Source organism: Pseudovirgaria hyperparasitica (assembly GCF_010093815.1).
Source record: "Pseudovirgaria hyperparasitica strain CBS 121739 unplaced genomic scaffold EJ05scaffold_7, whole genome shotgun sequence".
In the NCBI taxonomy this organism is placed as follows: Eukaryota; Fungi; Ascomycota; class Dothideomycetes; order Acrospermales; family Acrospermaceae; genus Pseudovirgaria; species Pseudovirgaria hyperparasitica.
In genome coordinates this window covers 432,186-447,787 of record NW_022985555.1, presented here as the reverse complement: position 1 = coordinate 447,787, position 15,602 = coordinate 432,186, and the positions used below count along the sequence as shown (strand labels likewise).

Genomic DNA, 15,602 nt, shown 5'->3' with positions numbered 1-15,602 from the left:
GAAGTCAGACATTTGGCATTCCTCAATGGTTGCCGCGTCGCAATACTATCTTCTGTTTTGGCATGAAAGCAACTAGATTCTGAAGAGCTATGACTCTTTAGTCGCTGAACCCCTCGAATTCGCTCTCAGCCCCTTTCACTTCCTCCCTCACAACTTGAATCATCTTCTCGAGTCTCTCGCGCTCTGCTCGCTGCTCTGGTGTCATCTTCGCTATTTGTTCCATCTCACGCCGCTTATGCTTTTTCTCACGTCGTTCCTGTCGCATATCTAACCTTCCTTTCTTCTCACTCCACGCCACACTTTCTCCCCTTCTCCTTTCCCGCTTCTCTCGCTCTTCCTTGCCCTCTCCAACTTTGCCATCCCCATTTCTCCATGCTTCCAAAGCGACGATACGCGCCTTCTCTCGTTGCTTGTCTTTGTATTCATACGTATCGTAATCACAGACCACGCCGAGTGTCTTGTCACCTTCCCATCCTTTCAGCTCCGGCATGCGAGGCAAGCGCAGTAGTCCCCAGGCTGCACCCATCTCCGTCCAATCAAGGTCTCCAACGCGAAATATGCTCTTTGCAACATGTTTGCTATACGCTTGCACTGTACTCACAAAGCCTCGTTGGGCTTTATCATGCAGCGCGCGATCGGTCAAAACTTCCTTGCGCATCTTCGACGTCACATCCTCCGCGTCGGTCGCCGTGACGGACACGTCCGGGTGCGTCAATGGCCGGATGGGTGTGCGCTGAACATCCAGATACTCGACGTAAGGCATACATTCTTGTGGTGTGAGAAACAGCACGGCAAGCCCAGCACGTCCAGCACGTCCAGCGCGACCGCAACGGTGTATGAATGTTTTTGGATCCGACGGCGGATCTAATTGTATGACAAGATCGAGGGCGTGAATGTCAAGACCACGTGCGGCGACGTCGGTTGTAAGAAGGATTGAGGGAGCGAGAGAGTCGGCAAACTTGGCATAATTCTTCTCGCGAATGTGCTGACTCAATTTACCGTGTAACGGAAGAATTGCGAAGTTGGGGAGCAGGATTTGAAGCATATGATGAAAATAGTCAACAGCAGCACAGGCAGAAAGGTATACTATCGTTTTCTGTGGTGTTGGATTAAGGGTCTTGAGAAGTTTGATGACGGTGGGAAGTTTTTGTGAAGGTGAACGTTCTAGATAGGTCATTTGGAGGCTGGCAGGCGTTTTTTTGTCCAGCTTCCCTGTTTCTCCACGAACGCTGACGGTGACACGAATGGTGTTGCGGAGACCAACGTTCAGGAGCTGGTCAACGGCTTTCTCTACGCTAGCGCTGAATAGACCGGTCCTGCGCTGCTTGGGGAGCCGCTGCAAGATCTTCTGCAGATCATCCTTGAAGCCAAGATCCAATAACCGATCTGCTTCGTCCATGATCAAGACCTCAAAGGAGGACTGTGGCGTGTGCACATACGGCGATGAAAGTAATTCAAGCAGGCGACCTGGGGTGGCAACAAGGACATTAGGTGAGATCTTGAGAAATGCACTCAAATCTTGGGCCGGCTTCGTGTTCTTGCCACCAGATAGTAATTGAGAAACGACCTTTGGCGTTGATGCAGGATATGCGGGTTCTGGTACGTCCCCATCCATCTCAGCATCAGAGTCGTCATCCTGAGTCCGTAAGGCTGCAGCAGAGGGTCCGTGGAATCTCAGCAGTGATATCAGCTCGGTGTGGATCTGCTTCGCAAGCTCTCTGGTCGGCGATATTATGATCGCCGCAACATGATGCTTGCGTGTGGGCTCGTCAACACGGAGCAGTCGCTGCACCAAAGGTATCAGAAACGCTAGCGTTTTTCCACTTCCTGTGACAGCCTGAACCACAACATCTTTCCCTTGCTGGAACAGTGGAATTGTGCTAGCCTGTACTGGAGTCATCTGTTTGAAGCCTCTGCTCGATACATAGTCGAGGATCCATTCTGATAGTGCTGGTGTCAACGCCTCCCAAGCTCTTGATGTGCCTTTTTCTGTCTGCTTGGGCACCATTCTGGGAAGTCTGGCTGAGCCGCGACAGCTATTGGAGTACAGATAGACGAATTACGCCAGTCGTAGAAGATCATTAGTTGATATCGCTTTGCTGCACATGTTCGAAATGCTCATGAGCCTCATGTTCACGAACTGATAACTTTTTTTCCTAGATGTCGGAGCTAACACCGCCGCCAAGCCCGATGGATCACATGGGTGCGACCCGCTGTTTGCCGCGAGTCGCTAGAAAGTTACAGACGACAACATGCCTCTTCTGTCCTTTGTCCGCGTGCCTTGTTCGTCTTCGCCCACAAACTCACTACCTTAACCTCTCCTACGCTCCCTGTCGCCCACAGGTCCTCTACGGGCCTTTCTCCCTCCCAGTGCCAACTGTGGCATCCGAAACGCCTCTAGATCATGCAACGCAGTCGCGGTATTCAGCCCGGGCGCATTCCATTACAATAGCAATCACACCAGCTGTAGAGGACGCCTCCGCGATATCCAGCTGTCCCTTCACGCCTCTTGAATACCTCTTGCCGCAGCTGTGCAGCAGAATTTCCGGTCTTGCGCATTCGCCAAGTCTCCCTCCTTTCGAGTTTTGTTGGAAACACGCCATGGCAAGTGTGCGAATACCAGAGACGCCACGCGTCATATCACCCTCTCCCACCCCGAGTGAGACACCGTCTAAGACAGGAGGCAAAGATGGATATTTTGGTCCTGTTACACGCTCCATGCGCGGTTCAAGAATAAAATCTCCTCCGCCTATTGATGAAGACAGTTCGGGCTCAGACCGCGACCCAGAGAAGAGGGCCAGAACCCGCAGCAGGAGTCCTGCGTTAGATGGGAATAGGCGAAATATGAGTGGTCTCACTGCGAGGAATTCAGTGCCGTCAAAAAGGGCCGGTAATCAGGTGAAAAAGTCCGAACCACTTGTTCCGAATGGTACTACCAACGGTCTGCTCTCTCCCGAAAGTGCAAACAAGCGATACTGGAGACAAATGAGCCGCAGCCCAAGTCCTCTTGGTCTCATTCCTATACACCAGAAATGGCGGACCTTTGTATGTGCTTCGGTCTACAAGACTTACCATAGTCGTGCAAACTGACCATTCTACAGATCCACAAACACGAGATCCCGCGAAAGATCCTCCACGTCTCCATTGGCTTCGTAACCCTCTATCTCTACACTACCGGCCGCCAACCCACCTCAATTCACCCTGTCCTTCTCACTCTGCTCATCCCCATCGCCGCAACTGACGTCATCCGCCACAACTACCCCTCGGTGAACCGCTTCTACATCCGCTGCTTGGGCGCCCTAATGCGCGAATCCGAAGTCGATGGCTGGAACGGCACCATATCCTATCTCCTCGGTGCATACCTCGTACTCCTACTCCTCCCCAAAGACATCGGCGTCATGAGCATCCTCCTTCTCTCCTGGTGCGACACCGCCGCATCAACCTTCGGCCGCCTATGGGGCAAATACACCCCGCAAGTCCGCCGCGGAAAGAGTCTCGCGGGTAGCATTGCGGCCTTCATCACCGGTATCGCCACCGCAGGGCTCTTCTGGGGCGTCATCTCGCACTACACGCCCGCCGAGTACGACACCGGCCGCTACGCGTTCGCATTTCAGGGCGCGCTCGTGCTTCCAGGACAGGTCCGGGAGCTGCTCGGTGTGTCCAAGGAGGTGGTCACCATCTCAGGCGGTCTCGCACTCGGCGTCATGAGCATCTGGGCCGGTCTCGTGGGCAGCGTGAGCGAGGCAATCGATCTGTTTGGCTGGGACGACAACGTGACCATTCCGGTGCTGTGTGGGGCCGGTCTGTGGGCCTTTTTGCGCACTTTTGGCCACGGATAATGGAATAGTACGTCTTGCAGCATGAATACGATTTTTTTTCTCAATTCCATTGGGAGCTATGACGGATTTCGATCTTCTTTCCTACGAGCGGTTCTGGCATTTTTGAGGGCATTTTTCTTTTACGTCCGTCTTCTGTGTGTCATGATGATGGCTTTCTACTTGGGCATGCATGGGCGGTCGGTATACGCGAGCGTGGGATGGGATTTGCAGACTCCGCTCTTCTTGTTCGTTTTATGTCTGTGTGTCTGTGTGTCTGTGTCGGATCGCGGTATAGAGCGGTCGATAGAGAAGACCTCAATTCAGGTTGATCCATTTTCTGAAAGATCCACAGTTCGAAATATGCGTCGCTCTCGACTTAACTTCTCCTTGGGAGGGAGAGGCCAAAGTGCTGTTGGGTACTGGCAAATTCGACTTTGCGAAAACCAGATCTTGATATCAAGCCAGCTTTATACTACTATGTGTGTGCTATGCTTGCTTCCGCAATGCTACGTAACGCTACGCTATGTTAGGCCGTGCAAAAGGGGGTATCTCCAAACACATGCTACCAGGAATGCTATACTAATCGACTTTTGCCACAAAGCCCCGAACCTCTCCTTTTCGAGAATGTCCCGGAGACGCAAGCCCATTTCCAGAGCACTATCCAAGGCATGATGAGTTGCCAAAATCAACCAAAATCAAGCTTTGCACGATCCAATCACGATTACAGCCATACAACTCATATCAATCTCAAAATGCCGCGGTCGAAGGCGGTGGCACATCATTCCCGTTCGCACTCCTCCCATGATTCCTCACCGCCTTCCCTCCTCTAGAAGCTCCATTAGGAGTCGAAGTGCCATGCAGTCTCCCCCGCACCATGGGCGGCGGACTCGGCGAGTCACACATAATCGGACAAGCGCTGGAGCCGCGATTCGAGGTTGTCGGTCGAAGCGGGGTGCGGCGTGCGTTTTGACTGGAAGGTGAGCGTTCGGATTTAGGGACTGGGCTGGATGAGAATTTGAGTGTCGACTGCAACTGGCTGTAAGATGGGGGTTTTTGGGATGCGGCCGTTCGGGAGAGGGAGTGAGAGTTTCTTGCGGGTACAGCGGTTGGGAGTGGAGGGAGTGGTGTGGTGAGGAAGGCGAATTTGGCAGCGAGGGCGCTGTTTCGGGCTGGTTGGGAGGATGAGGGTGGGGTCGGTTTTGGGAGTTGCGAAGATTTGGGGATGGGAGTTAATATATGCTTGGAGCTGGGGGTGCGGATTGATGCTGCTTTGTCCTTGGCCGAGGAGCTGAATGGTTGTACTCGCTGGCTTGGAGTGGACTGTAGAGGGCTGTCGATTTTGGCCGCTTGGTTGTTGTCACTAGTTTTGCCTGGTGCAGGTTTGTGCCCTCCCAGACGTTCTCGCTCGATACTTTGGTGGTTATTCTTCCACCGTTTGATCAACTCATCGTGTCGGCGGTTCGTTGCTGAGTTTCCACTGCTTGGAGTCTTCGGACTTTTTGTAGACGGTGCTGCAGGGGCAGTCATTGATGAGGGATTCGCGGTTTCCTTTGTTCTGTCGGGCTCACGTGTGGGTGACATCGAAGGCGATGCGAGAGAGGGAACGCGTGCTATGGTCTTCTGCTGACTAGTGGACCGTCTGGGCGATGGGACCAGTTCAATGCTCGCTATTGATACAGTCTCCCTCGAAGTGTCAGGCTCAGGATGGGTATTCTGTTTCGAACAGCCTATTCCAGCTTGAACAGTTCCTTCCGGAATACCAGTCGTGAAGTCCGTTGAAACTCGGTGAGTGGGTTGGACTGGAATGGTGGGTATATCAGAATTCAAGGTGGTTTGTATGTTCGTCATAGGACCTTGCGAAACCCCAACGCGCTGCGAGGTTTCCCTGGCTATTCTGCCAGCAGTTTCAAGCCGTGGGTCTACGTTGATATGATGTGGTGACGAGACAGAATGCCGCATTTCTGCACGAGAACCCGCAGCACTACTGACTTCGATATTCGTAGATAAACAACGAATCAGCTCGTAAAGACCATTTTCAGTGATGCTCTTTATGTTATTCTGCTTTATCACCTGGTGTATGATGGAATCGACATCGGCGCCGAGGACAGCGTAGTTTGTCCTCTTGCTAGGTACAGCGGTAACTTTGCCACCGTGACGCCCCACAAGACCGTAGGCATCGTAAAATGTCAAAGTTGGCAATAATCCAGCAAAGAAGAATTCGAGGCTAGCAAGGCAAGTTGATTGACCAGTAGAAAACAAGGTTGAGACAACAGCGCGTGAACTGGAATCGACACTACTCTGATTCTTAGCACGAGTCCTATTCCATCTTCCTGTCGATCCGATTTGAGGGGCACTCTCGCTCTTCCTCGTATCCTGTATCTTGTTCAACGATCCTCCTTCACTGGCAGTCATGCGTCCATCGGCACCTGGCGACCGGCAATTCCTCGATGACGGGAGCGACGTGATCGATGTTGGTGCAATGATGCTCAAACCGAGGCCACGCGGACGAGCTGGAGTATCCGGCTTCTTCGGTACCATGGTGTAGCAAGCAGCTCTACTGGCTACATGACAACTGCCTCCACGTATGCTCTGGAGCGGCTGGGTTGAAGGAGCAGGATCAAGTGCAGAGTGCAGGACAGCGTTCTCCGTATCCACAAAGTAGTTCAATGGTCTTGGATCAGTCATAACAGACGAGGCCGATTGCAGGGTTGCAGAGATTGTTATATGTCCATTTTCATTCGACCTTCGACTGACTGGCTGTGTCGACTTGTCAGCGAGCTCCGTCTCTTTCCGTTCTGATATGGACGAAGGAGAGCAGGCAGTACAGTGAATATGCGCAGCGTATACACATTGAAGGGTCATCTTTTCTTCGTAAGCTCGCGGAGCACAGTTCTCCAAGTATGCCTGCACGCGGACCCTAGCGTACCCTGGCACCCTATAAATATTGAACAAGACCTGAAGCGGGTTTCCGGCCTTGAAGTCGTTCTTGATCTGGGCGGCTGAGCCAGCATGGTTCCATAGTCGGCGGCAATGAGTGGATATCGGAATTTGCGGCGATCCCAGACCGTCAGAAGCATCCTTTCCTATATGGTCTCCAACAGATAACTGCACTGCTTTTGTTGAAGACTTCGCTTGAGATGGTGAAAATATGGCTCCTTGATTGAGTGACGCTGCTCCTCGCGAGCTTGCTCGTTGTTCAGATGATGCTGCACCTCCGGTCGGCCGCGCTAATCCCTCTATTTCTACATTCTCAGGATATGCTGCTCGTGTCGGACATGATCGCTGTGCATGCATTGAAGGCGTAGCTTGTTCCGATGATGGAACATGTGGGAATTGTGATGTTTTAGTCGATGAGCTAGAGACTGAAGCAAGACGTATGGATTGGTTTCTTTCGACTGAAAGGGCAGAAGTGGAAGAACTATTTGGTAGGGCCGGGCCGCGGGCACAAGGAGCCTCATGCCGGCTAGAGATCGCAGTCCCTAAGGAGGTGGGCGGTAAGTATTGTCGAGGTGAGAAAGCGTGCGACCTATTTGGCAAAAATGAATTTGGCGCTGGTGACAAATTACCGAACGACCCTGTACTGACACACAATGCTTCAGATTGAACAGGCGTTGCGGTTTGATCGGGTTGTTGCGGCTGCGGTGAATGTCTCCGTTGTTGTAGCTGCGTACTTGGTTGCTGCATGACTGCTCCCAAGTTAGAGCTTGAAGCGGAAGACGACGCTAGTGATGCAGTTTGTTCTTGTACTTGTGCTTGCGATGCAAGTGTTGATGTGGAAGCCGCACTTGTCGATTGCTCTGGCATGAAAAGTGACGCATGATCTTCGTCTGACATATCGGGTTTCACGAGATGCGTGAACCAGCAGTCCTGGCATATATCGTTGCGGACATGGTCTGCATAAGCTTCCAGAAAGCGTGATCCGACGTATGATGTCCTTTCAATCTTATCTAGAAGCGCGTAGAAGCTCACAAGTGTTCTGTATGAGCCGATCTGACTGTCTGTTTGTGATATTCTGCTACAGGATGCTGGCTGTAGGACGTTGTTTTGATTTGGAGTAATGCTCTCCTTAGCTAGCTCTTCAACATTGCGTCGAGCATTCCCATCTGTATCTGCCAAAGGGCTTTGCCTAGGCTCATGAACGTCGCTTGCAGGCGGGTCGAATGCATCCAAAATTCCGAGCCATGTTTTGAATGAATGTTTGGAAAAGGCATCCGGCTTACTAACCAGAGTCATAGCCGCTTCCATCTCGTATTCCGAAGCGAACGGGTACCATTCGTTGTTCTGACTATATGTACCACCGGGCTTTTGTCCTGGAGGTTCAATGAATGGATCCAGGAGCCCAAGGCTGTAGTTGACCTGCCATAACAGCATCTCATTAATGTCTTTACTCAAAGTCAATGTAGCCCCAAAGCCCCAGCACAGTCTTTCAGCAACAAGAAAGAGTTTGCGCTTATGCGCAGGAGGTTCGCCACGGTCTCTGTTGCAATGGCGGCATACGTAGTGAGAATCAGTAGTACCGGAGGGGTTGATGTCATGAAATCTGCGCCACGATGATTTTGGGAACAGAGTCAAGGGGTAAGGAAGAACATGGACTTCATTGTCGGTCCCATTCAAAGGATGATCTGGATACACGATACGGGGTACCCATACCCGCCAAGCGTTCTTTCGAAGTGCAAATCCAGGGGTTTGGTGGTTTGGGTTCATGGCGTGCGACTTTCAGGGCGGAGGCTGTCAAGTGTTCTTCTGCCCGTCTTTTCAAATTGACATGTGCCTCAGCGACACGGTCTGCCATTGAGGTCGTACTTCCATTGGACACTTCCGTTGACAGTGAATTACAGTGAATCGATGAAGACGCGTTGGGCGTGAGACGCGTTGCTTGGATAGCTATTCCGAATTTTCGCCGATGTCTTGGCAGTTTCAATCCTGACTGACATTGTTACATCTCGTGACTCTGTATTCATGACCACGATTTTAACATCGGTACTCATGCTGAAAAGGTGTTGTCCTGCTCGATTCATCGGGAGGAAAGCATTTCGGAATGGACGGACTACGGAGCATCCTAGGTCCTACGTGAGGCCCTCAATTGCACCAAAGCCGACCCTGGACATAAAGCACATACGACTGAATCCGGGCTTGTACAGCCAAAACTGCGTCGAGCGCAACTACGCTAGCTTAGAAGGAAACTCATGGCAGATAGCTGAGCTGTTTGGTAGATGGCAAACCTGTGAGCATGAGGCTAGGCGGCTCCGTACTCGAAACAATGATCTACAAGCGATGCTGAAACAGGTGGTCTCCAAAGGCAAAAGTAAAGCCGCATCAACAACAGAGATCCTAAGCAAAGAAGCGATTATCAAAGAAGCAAAAAGTTTGAAAGTTCCATTGAGTGGCTTTGAGGAGGAGCAAAAGTCAATACAACAGCAGATAGAGGACTTAGCTTGGGGACTCCCAAATCTTTCCAGTACCTCAACACCCCTTGGTTCCACACCGCACACTGTTGGTTATATCAATGAGCCACCACCTCCAGCAGAAGGTGTCGGGATATCTCACGTCGATATTGGCACAGAGCTGCAACTATTGGACTTCACTGCTGCTGCGACTACCTCCGGATGGGGCTGGTATTACCTCATCAATGAAGGTGCCATGTTGGAGTATGCTCTCATACAGTATGCACTCAGCGTGGCCAGGAAGCGAGGATGGATGGCAGTATCTCCGCCATCGATTGTCTACACTCATATGGCGGCTGCCTGTGGATTCCAACCTCGCGACCAGGGCGAGGAGCAACAGATCTATACTCTAGAACAATTAGAGAAAGACAAAGGAAGACCTAGTCTCGCACTTGCTGGGACCGCCGAGATACCATTGGCTGCAATGAAAGCAAGTCAATCTATCCCAGACGCGGATCTTCCGCTCAAGGTTATTGGCGTCAACAGGTGTTATCGCGCTGAGGCAGGAGCACGAGGTGTTGACGCAAAAGGTCTATACAGGGTCCATGAGTTCACAAAGGTTGAGATGTTTGCCTGGACTCTTCCTGATAACTGCTCCGGTGAACATTTTGGCGAGCCAAAGCCACAACAGTCACAACAGATTTTCGAAGAGATGCTCGACATGCAGAAGGAAATTCTGGAATCGTTGGGATTGCATTGCCGTATTCTGGAGATGCCATCCAACGATCTCGGAGCCAGCGCGACAAGGAAACAGGATATTGAAGCATACTTTCCATCACGGCAACAGAAGCATGAAGGTTGGGGAGAAGTTTCTTCGCTGTCGAATTGTACCGACTATCAGACACGACGCCTAGCTACGCAAGTTCGCATTGAGAATAAAGGTGGACGACTAGAATTCCCGTATACATTGAATGGAACAGCCCTAGCTGTGCCTAGAGTCCTCGCCTGCTTACTCGAGAACCACTGGGATGCTGCAGAGAAGAGTGTGAGGATACCGGAGGTACTCCGACCATGGATGGACGGCGCCGAATTTATCAAGCGTCGGTAGTGCACGTCTGTCGAATGACATTCATGGATGTACGGTATTGACTGTATAAACATATGTATGAAGTATTATATTCACTGGAGTAGGATCGAAGCGAAGCTGAATCAAAATATTCATGGGCAGCTGTGTAGATGCGTGACTGCGCCACACTTGGATCGTCTTGGTGCGGCTACACTTTTCTATTGGCGGAACAGCAGTGACCAATCCGCATCCGTATATCCATAGTTGCATGGGAAAGCTTGGCGCCCGATGTTCGCCGTGTCACCAACACACACGATTTAGTATAATCGACATTTTTATCTATTACCGCCGTATAATACTTATATAGTACTAAATATTACTAAATATTAGTTCTATATAATCCTTATTATATCTCTATAGCCTTTATATTACTTTATATTATCTATAATACCTCTAAAACTATAAAAAAAGAGTAGTTATATAGAGATATTCTTACGTCTAGCTAGGTATATACCTCTATATTTAAAGGTACTCTAGATAGATATAGGGGAGGTATTAGGGGTTAATAGTACTATATATTAGTTATACTACCTCTTTAATACTATACTATATAGTTATAGATACTATATAAGTATACTATAGTAGTAATAGATAAAAATGTCGATTATACTAAATCGTGTGTGTTGGTGACACGGCGAACATCGGGCGCCAAGCTTTCCCATGCAACTATGGATATACGGATGAACCGAAGCCGCAGACATGCAACAGATGCATCGGGTGAGTTAGGGCTCAACTCGCCACGGACGAGCGCGCCTTTCGCTTTACGACTTGTAAATCGATTTTGAAACACTTTCTGCGTACTGAGCAGCGAAGACAATCATTGTCCATGTATCGCAACACCTTTGAGAAACTCCCGTGATTTTCGGCTGTCCACCTATCCCCGTCTGTTCCTGGCGTCGGATACTAGCCTCACCTCATCGGCCCCGCTGTCCAGTGATTCTCAAGGGACCTGTTCCTTGTACGGACCTTGGGACGAAATCCAATCAGCCTGCAGTGAGTGCATTGACACCTCAGCTTCGATCACGGAGGAGAGTCACAAAGACCTTTTGCCGGGCGGCTCGAACGTCTGATCTCTATATGCACTTCGCGCGCTGTGTTTTGTCGCCAACCACGAGTCCGGTATAGTGAGGCATCGCTGCTCTTCCAGCGCGTTGCGACAACACTATGGTCTCCTATCCCGACTCGGCAGAACGGACACTCACACGGCGGACTCCTTCAGTCGTTTCGGCGACATCACGACCTTCAACTGTGCGTCGGCATAGACCGCACCGCTCCCACTATGGTGGATCAGCATATCAGCCACAGAACGAATTCCCAGTCTTTACGCACACGGGCGATATCGAGATAATACTGAAATCACAGGACGGAAGGAAAGATCAGAGATATTTGTTGCATCGCTTGATATTGTCGCAGTGCTCCGGCTTCTTTGAGGCTGGAACGAGCGAGGAATGGTCACGCACGACCGAGTCCAACGGGCCCTCAGGACCAGGCTCGCAAGATGCCATGCTTGTGAGGACTGGAGCTGGAGAATTAGGTCAGAAGAAGAGGTGGAGGTATGAACTGGACTGGGGAAATGGGGAGGAAAATGATCTGCCCATCCTAGTGCAAAAGGTGAGCAAACCACAGCAGCCGGCCCTGCTGGCATGTTGCACAAGATGAGTGCTAACACAGCGACAGGAAGCAACACAGACGCTGTTTGGAGGTGATCATACTCCACAGCCACCTCCGGTACGAAACAAACCCCCACCCTCGAATGCAGGCTTCTTCCGGTCCATGGCCAACTTCTCCACCCTGAACGTCCAGCAAGCACAAGCCGCGCAAGATCCCATGAATGACCTTCTGCAAGACTACGACAATCTATTTCGCATCTTCTACAACTACGCTCCTGCCCTTGATGCTGTCAATATCGCGGTTGCCTACGTTCAGTGCAAGACACTCCTACAACTCGCCGATATGTACGATGCGCTGGAGGTTATAGGGCCCAGAGTAGATCATCACTTGCTTCGGTTCCAGGGCCGCCTTTTCAAGCAGATTGCGAAATATCCACCAAGCTATCTAAAGCTCGGTTATCTGGCAAGATCGAAAGTAATATTCTCGGAAGCATTGATTCATGTTGTGGGCCAGTGGCCGACAGGTTCCAGTCAACTACGCGGACAAACGCCGGAAGTTGTCATGGAGTTGATCGAGGACAAAGTCGATGAGTTAGACGAGATCAAGGCGAAGATAGAGGGCAAACTGTTTCGACTGACCCTAACAACTTCAAGAGGCGAGCGAGTGACGCCCTCAAATCACTGGCTGGACTGGCTCGCCATGTCTCTATTTCGACAATGGCTGGCAGAGCATACTACGCCCATGCCTCCGCCAATACTCAAGGATCCAGCGCGATCACACGGTAGAAACAACTCGATGAGTCAGCCATTACCACCCGTGCCTGCGACGGGCTCCAGCACCGGCAGGATATTCAGGCTAATAGGATCCGCTGGCTCCGCCTATCTCGGTCACGACGAATTGAAGAGGTTTCTAAAGATAAATCCGGAGACCTATAATAGAGAGAACCTGAAGAGGTTCGAGAGAAGAATGGATGAAGTAAAGAACCTGGCTCGCGACGTGGTTAAACCTCTGATGCGTAATTACCTGGAGCTGGATCTTGGGAGAGAAGGGGGTGGCCTGCCGTATCTGACGTGCACCAAAGTGGAAGCTGCTGATTTCCCTTGGGACGACTAAGCGTACGCATTGTACAGCGATGAAGAAGTTTTGAACTTTTGATTGTGTTAAGAGAAGTTTTCGGCGCATCTTGGTGAATCGGCACGGATACCCCTGGGTCACGATATGAGTGAAGTATGGTTTGATGGTTTCACGCTGTAATGAAAGGTACATAGTATATCTACACATATATATCACACGGACATGAAGCATGCAGGTTCATGCAGGTTATGCTACGGCGAGAGTCTTAGACGGAACCAAAGTGTCTTGTACATGTGCACACTGCACCTTGAGCTCTCGTGATGTAAATTAGGGCAGCCGAGGCACACATCAGGCAGCAAACCGAAAGAGGAAACGGCCAACCAGATGAAGTCCCAACAAAATTGAATGGGAGATTCCGAGCTCTCTTAGCACCTGTAGGTGGTTTGAAAGAAAAGCTTCATCACAAGCACCAAAGCATTCCAAAGAAAAGAAGAAAGACGACGGCTGAGCACAAGACCTGTTGAGCATTCCAGAGCTCAAAGCCCCTAGACACCCGACCCAGCTCGCGTGAGACCATCCGTTTGTCCATAGTTACATGGGAAAGCTTAGCGCCCGATGCACGTCTATGCCACCAACACGCGTTTTTATATATAATTAACATTTTACGGCATCGTTAACGAATACTCATATACCTATTAAAATACCTATTATATATTAGTATTATACGATATTAGCTATATATTAGTATTTTTTTAACTATTTTATACTATCTATTATATCTCCTAAGTAGTATAAAGATATTTAATTTAGATAGAATAACTTAATAGAACCTCTACTACTATCTTCTAGGCTATAGCTATATATATCTATATTAAAGGCGCTCTAGTATAGTATAGATAAGGTATTAAGGGCTATGAAGATAGCGGCGAGGCGTAAAAATATACTACTAGCGCCCTCTAATATACCCTTATTAAGCGATCCTCTAGCCTTACTAGATAATATATCTAATAATACTAATAACTCTACTTTAGTTTATAGAGATATAGTTAAGGAGGAGAAGAAGAAGAATCTATAGAATAATAACGCGGCTCTTAATAAGATAATATAGTCTATCTATATAAATTAGTAACTTAGAGTAGATAGTTTTAGAAAGATTATTAAGGCTATATTACTAAAGACGGAAGCCTAGTATAAGTTTAAGAAGGAGTTATATAAGGAGGAGATTTAGTAGTTAATTAATAAGGCTCTCGGTACTAATAACTAGCTATTTAAGACTTAAGACTTTACTATAAAGCTCGGAATATCTAGTCATACTAGGAAATAGTTAATACTTCTAGACTAGAGTCTAGATAACTAGAATAAGCTTCTTACCTTCCTTAATAAGATCTATAGTCTAGTAAGAAAGGATTTACTAGAGGCTATATTCCTTACCTTCGAGAATACTATTATCTATAAGTCTTATTAGCTACTAGGACGTAAGAAGGCTATAGTATCTAATCTAAAGTCTCCTACGCTATTACTACTTACTAGTATAGTTTCTACTAGTCTAGTATTATCGCCTATAGATCTAATGTAAGAATAGGGTTATTAGATAGTAGTATAGTTAGATAGAATAATAGGGTGTATTCTATTATAGAACGAATTACTACCGAACCCTTTTAGTAGGAATCCGAGAGTATATATATAAAGAGACGCTAATCTATCTAGCACGTGACTATTTACCGCCCTTTATATTACCTTCTAACCCTATTAGCTAAGGTACGTATAGGTCGGGTCCTATCTAAGGCTAAGTTCTAATAATTATCCCTTCTCTCTAGGAAGCTGCCCTTAGTAACCTAGATTATTACCTATCTCTATATCCCTATTCTAAGTCTTATAAGACCTTAGTTATTCTCTACGCTTCGTCTTAGATACTTACTAATATTTACTAATCTAAGATTTATATAAGCGTTTTCCTAATTAACTAGATTTTATCTATCTTAACTTCTTATATAGGTAAGATTATCTAATTAGGCCTAGCGTATTACGTAATATAATTAGGTAAGCCTAGGTACTACCTATATTAAAATCTTTTCTTAGAAATATTCCTTTCTTTAAAAAACTTCTTAACTCTTTATAGAGTTTTTTAGATTATTAGGTATATTACCCGATTCTTATAGATATAGATTTATATAGATTTACTATAATTTAGTACGATTTACGTAATTTACTAATTTTTATACTATCCTTAGCTAGTAATAATATAATTCGTAATAATCTATATAAATTAATAATAATTATAATATAGTTTCCTAAAATCTTAATACTCTAAAGTAATTAGTATAGAAATAGACGCTTTCGAATAATCCCTATCTCGTATATATTACCGATATATTAAAAGCTATTAATCTACCCCGACCTAGGCCGGGCTCTAATAATCTAGCTATATATTATTATAGTTATCGCTTTCCGTTATATATTACTTATAGTAGTACTAAATCTATAATATATAGCACTTATATAACTAAGAAGTATTATTACTTATAGGTATTTAAGTAAGTTCGAAGAACTTTACGTAGATTTACTTATATTAGTATAGATTACTACTAG

At 47.9% G+C, this 15,602-nt stretch overlaps 5 protein-coding genes across 5 annotated transcripts; 4 read left to right on the top strand and 1 right to left on the bottom strand.

The window, feature by feature from the left end:
* Positions 1 to 97: 97 nt before the first annotated feature.
* On the bottom strand, positions 98 to 2,603 carry EJ05DRAFT_492770 (ATP-dependent rRNA helicase SPB4; the record flags this gene model as incomplete). The annotated part of the gene is made up of 2 exons (XM_033746056.1): positions 98 to 1,983; positions 2,462 to 2,603. 2 exons carry the CDS (start codon positions 2,601 to 2,603, stop codon positions 98 to 100), a joined length of 2,028 nt encoding a protein of 675 aa, XP_033600905.1.
* A 510-nt stretch (positions 2,604 to 3,113) lies between these two features.
* On the top strand, positions 3,114 to 3,839 carry EJ05DRAFT_438664 (phosphatidate cytidylyltransferase; the record flags this gene model as incomplete). The annotated part of the gene is made up of 1 exon (XM_033741839.1): positions 3,114 to 3,839. A coding segment is annotated over one exon (726 nt), but the record flags the coding sequence as incomplete, so codon positions are not given.
* On the top strand, positions 3,708 to 4,528 carry EJ05DRAFT_351552 (uncharacterized protein). The gene is made up of 2 exons (XM_033741007.1): positions 3,708 to 3,846; positions 4,171 to 4,528. The coding sequence occupies exon 2, from the start codon at positions 4,179 to 4,181 to the stop codon at positions 4,488 to 4,490; it is 312 nt and encodes a 103-aa protein (XP_033600903.1). The 5' UTR covers positions 3,708 to 3,846; positions 4,171 to 4,178; the 3' UTR covers positions 4,491 to 4,528.
* A 4,249-nt stretch (positions 4,529 to 8,777) lies between these two features.
* Positions 8,778 to 10,614, top strand: EJ05DRAFT_475759 (seryl-tRNA synthetase; the record flags this gene model as incomplete). Its single annotated transcript, XM_033743884.1, has 1 exon — positions 8,778 to 10,614. The coding sequence occupies one exon, from the start codon at positions 8,778 to 8,780 to the stop codon at positions 10,308 to 10,310; it is 1,533 nt and encodes a 510-aa protein (XP_033600902.1). The 3' UTR covers positions 10,311 to 10,614.
* Positions 10,615 to 11,044: 430 nt separating this feature from the next.
* EJ05DRAFT_531596 (uncharacterized protein) lies at positions 11,045 to 13,403 on the top strand. Its single transcript, XM_033749038.1, has 2 exons — positions 11,045 to 11,939; positions 12,006 to 13,403. The coding sequence occupies exons 1-2, from the start codon at positions 11,493 to 11,495 to the stop codon at positions 13,050 to 13,052; spliced, it is 1,494 nt and encodes a 497-aa protein (XP_033600901.1). The 5' UTR covers positions 11,045 to 11,492; the 3' UTR covers positions 13,053 to 13,403.
* The last annotated feature ends 2,199 nt before the right edge of the window (positions 13,404 to 15,602 follow it).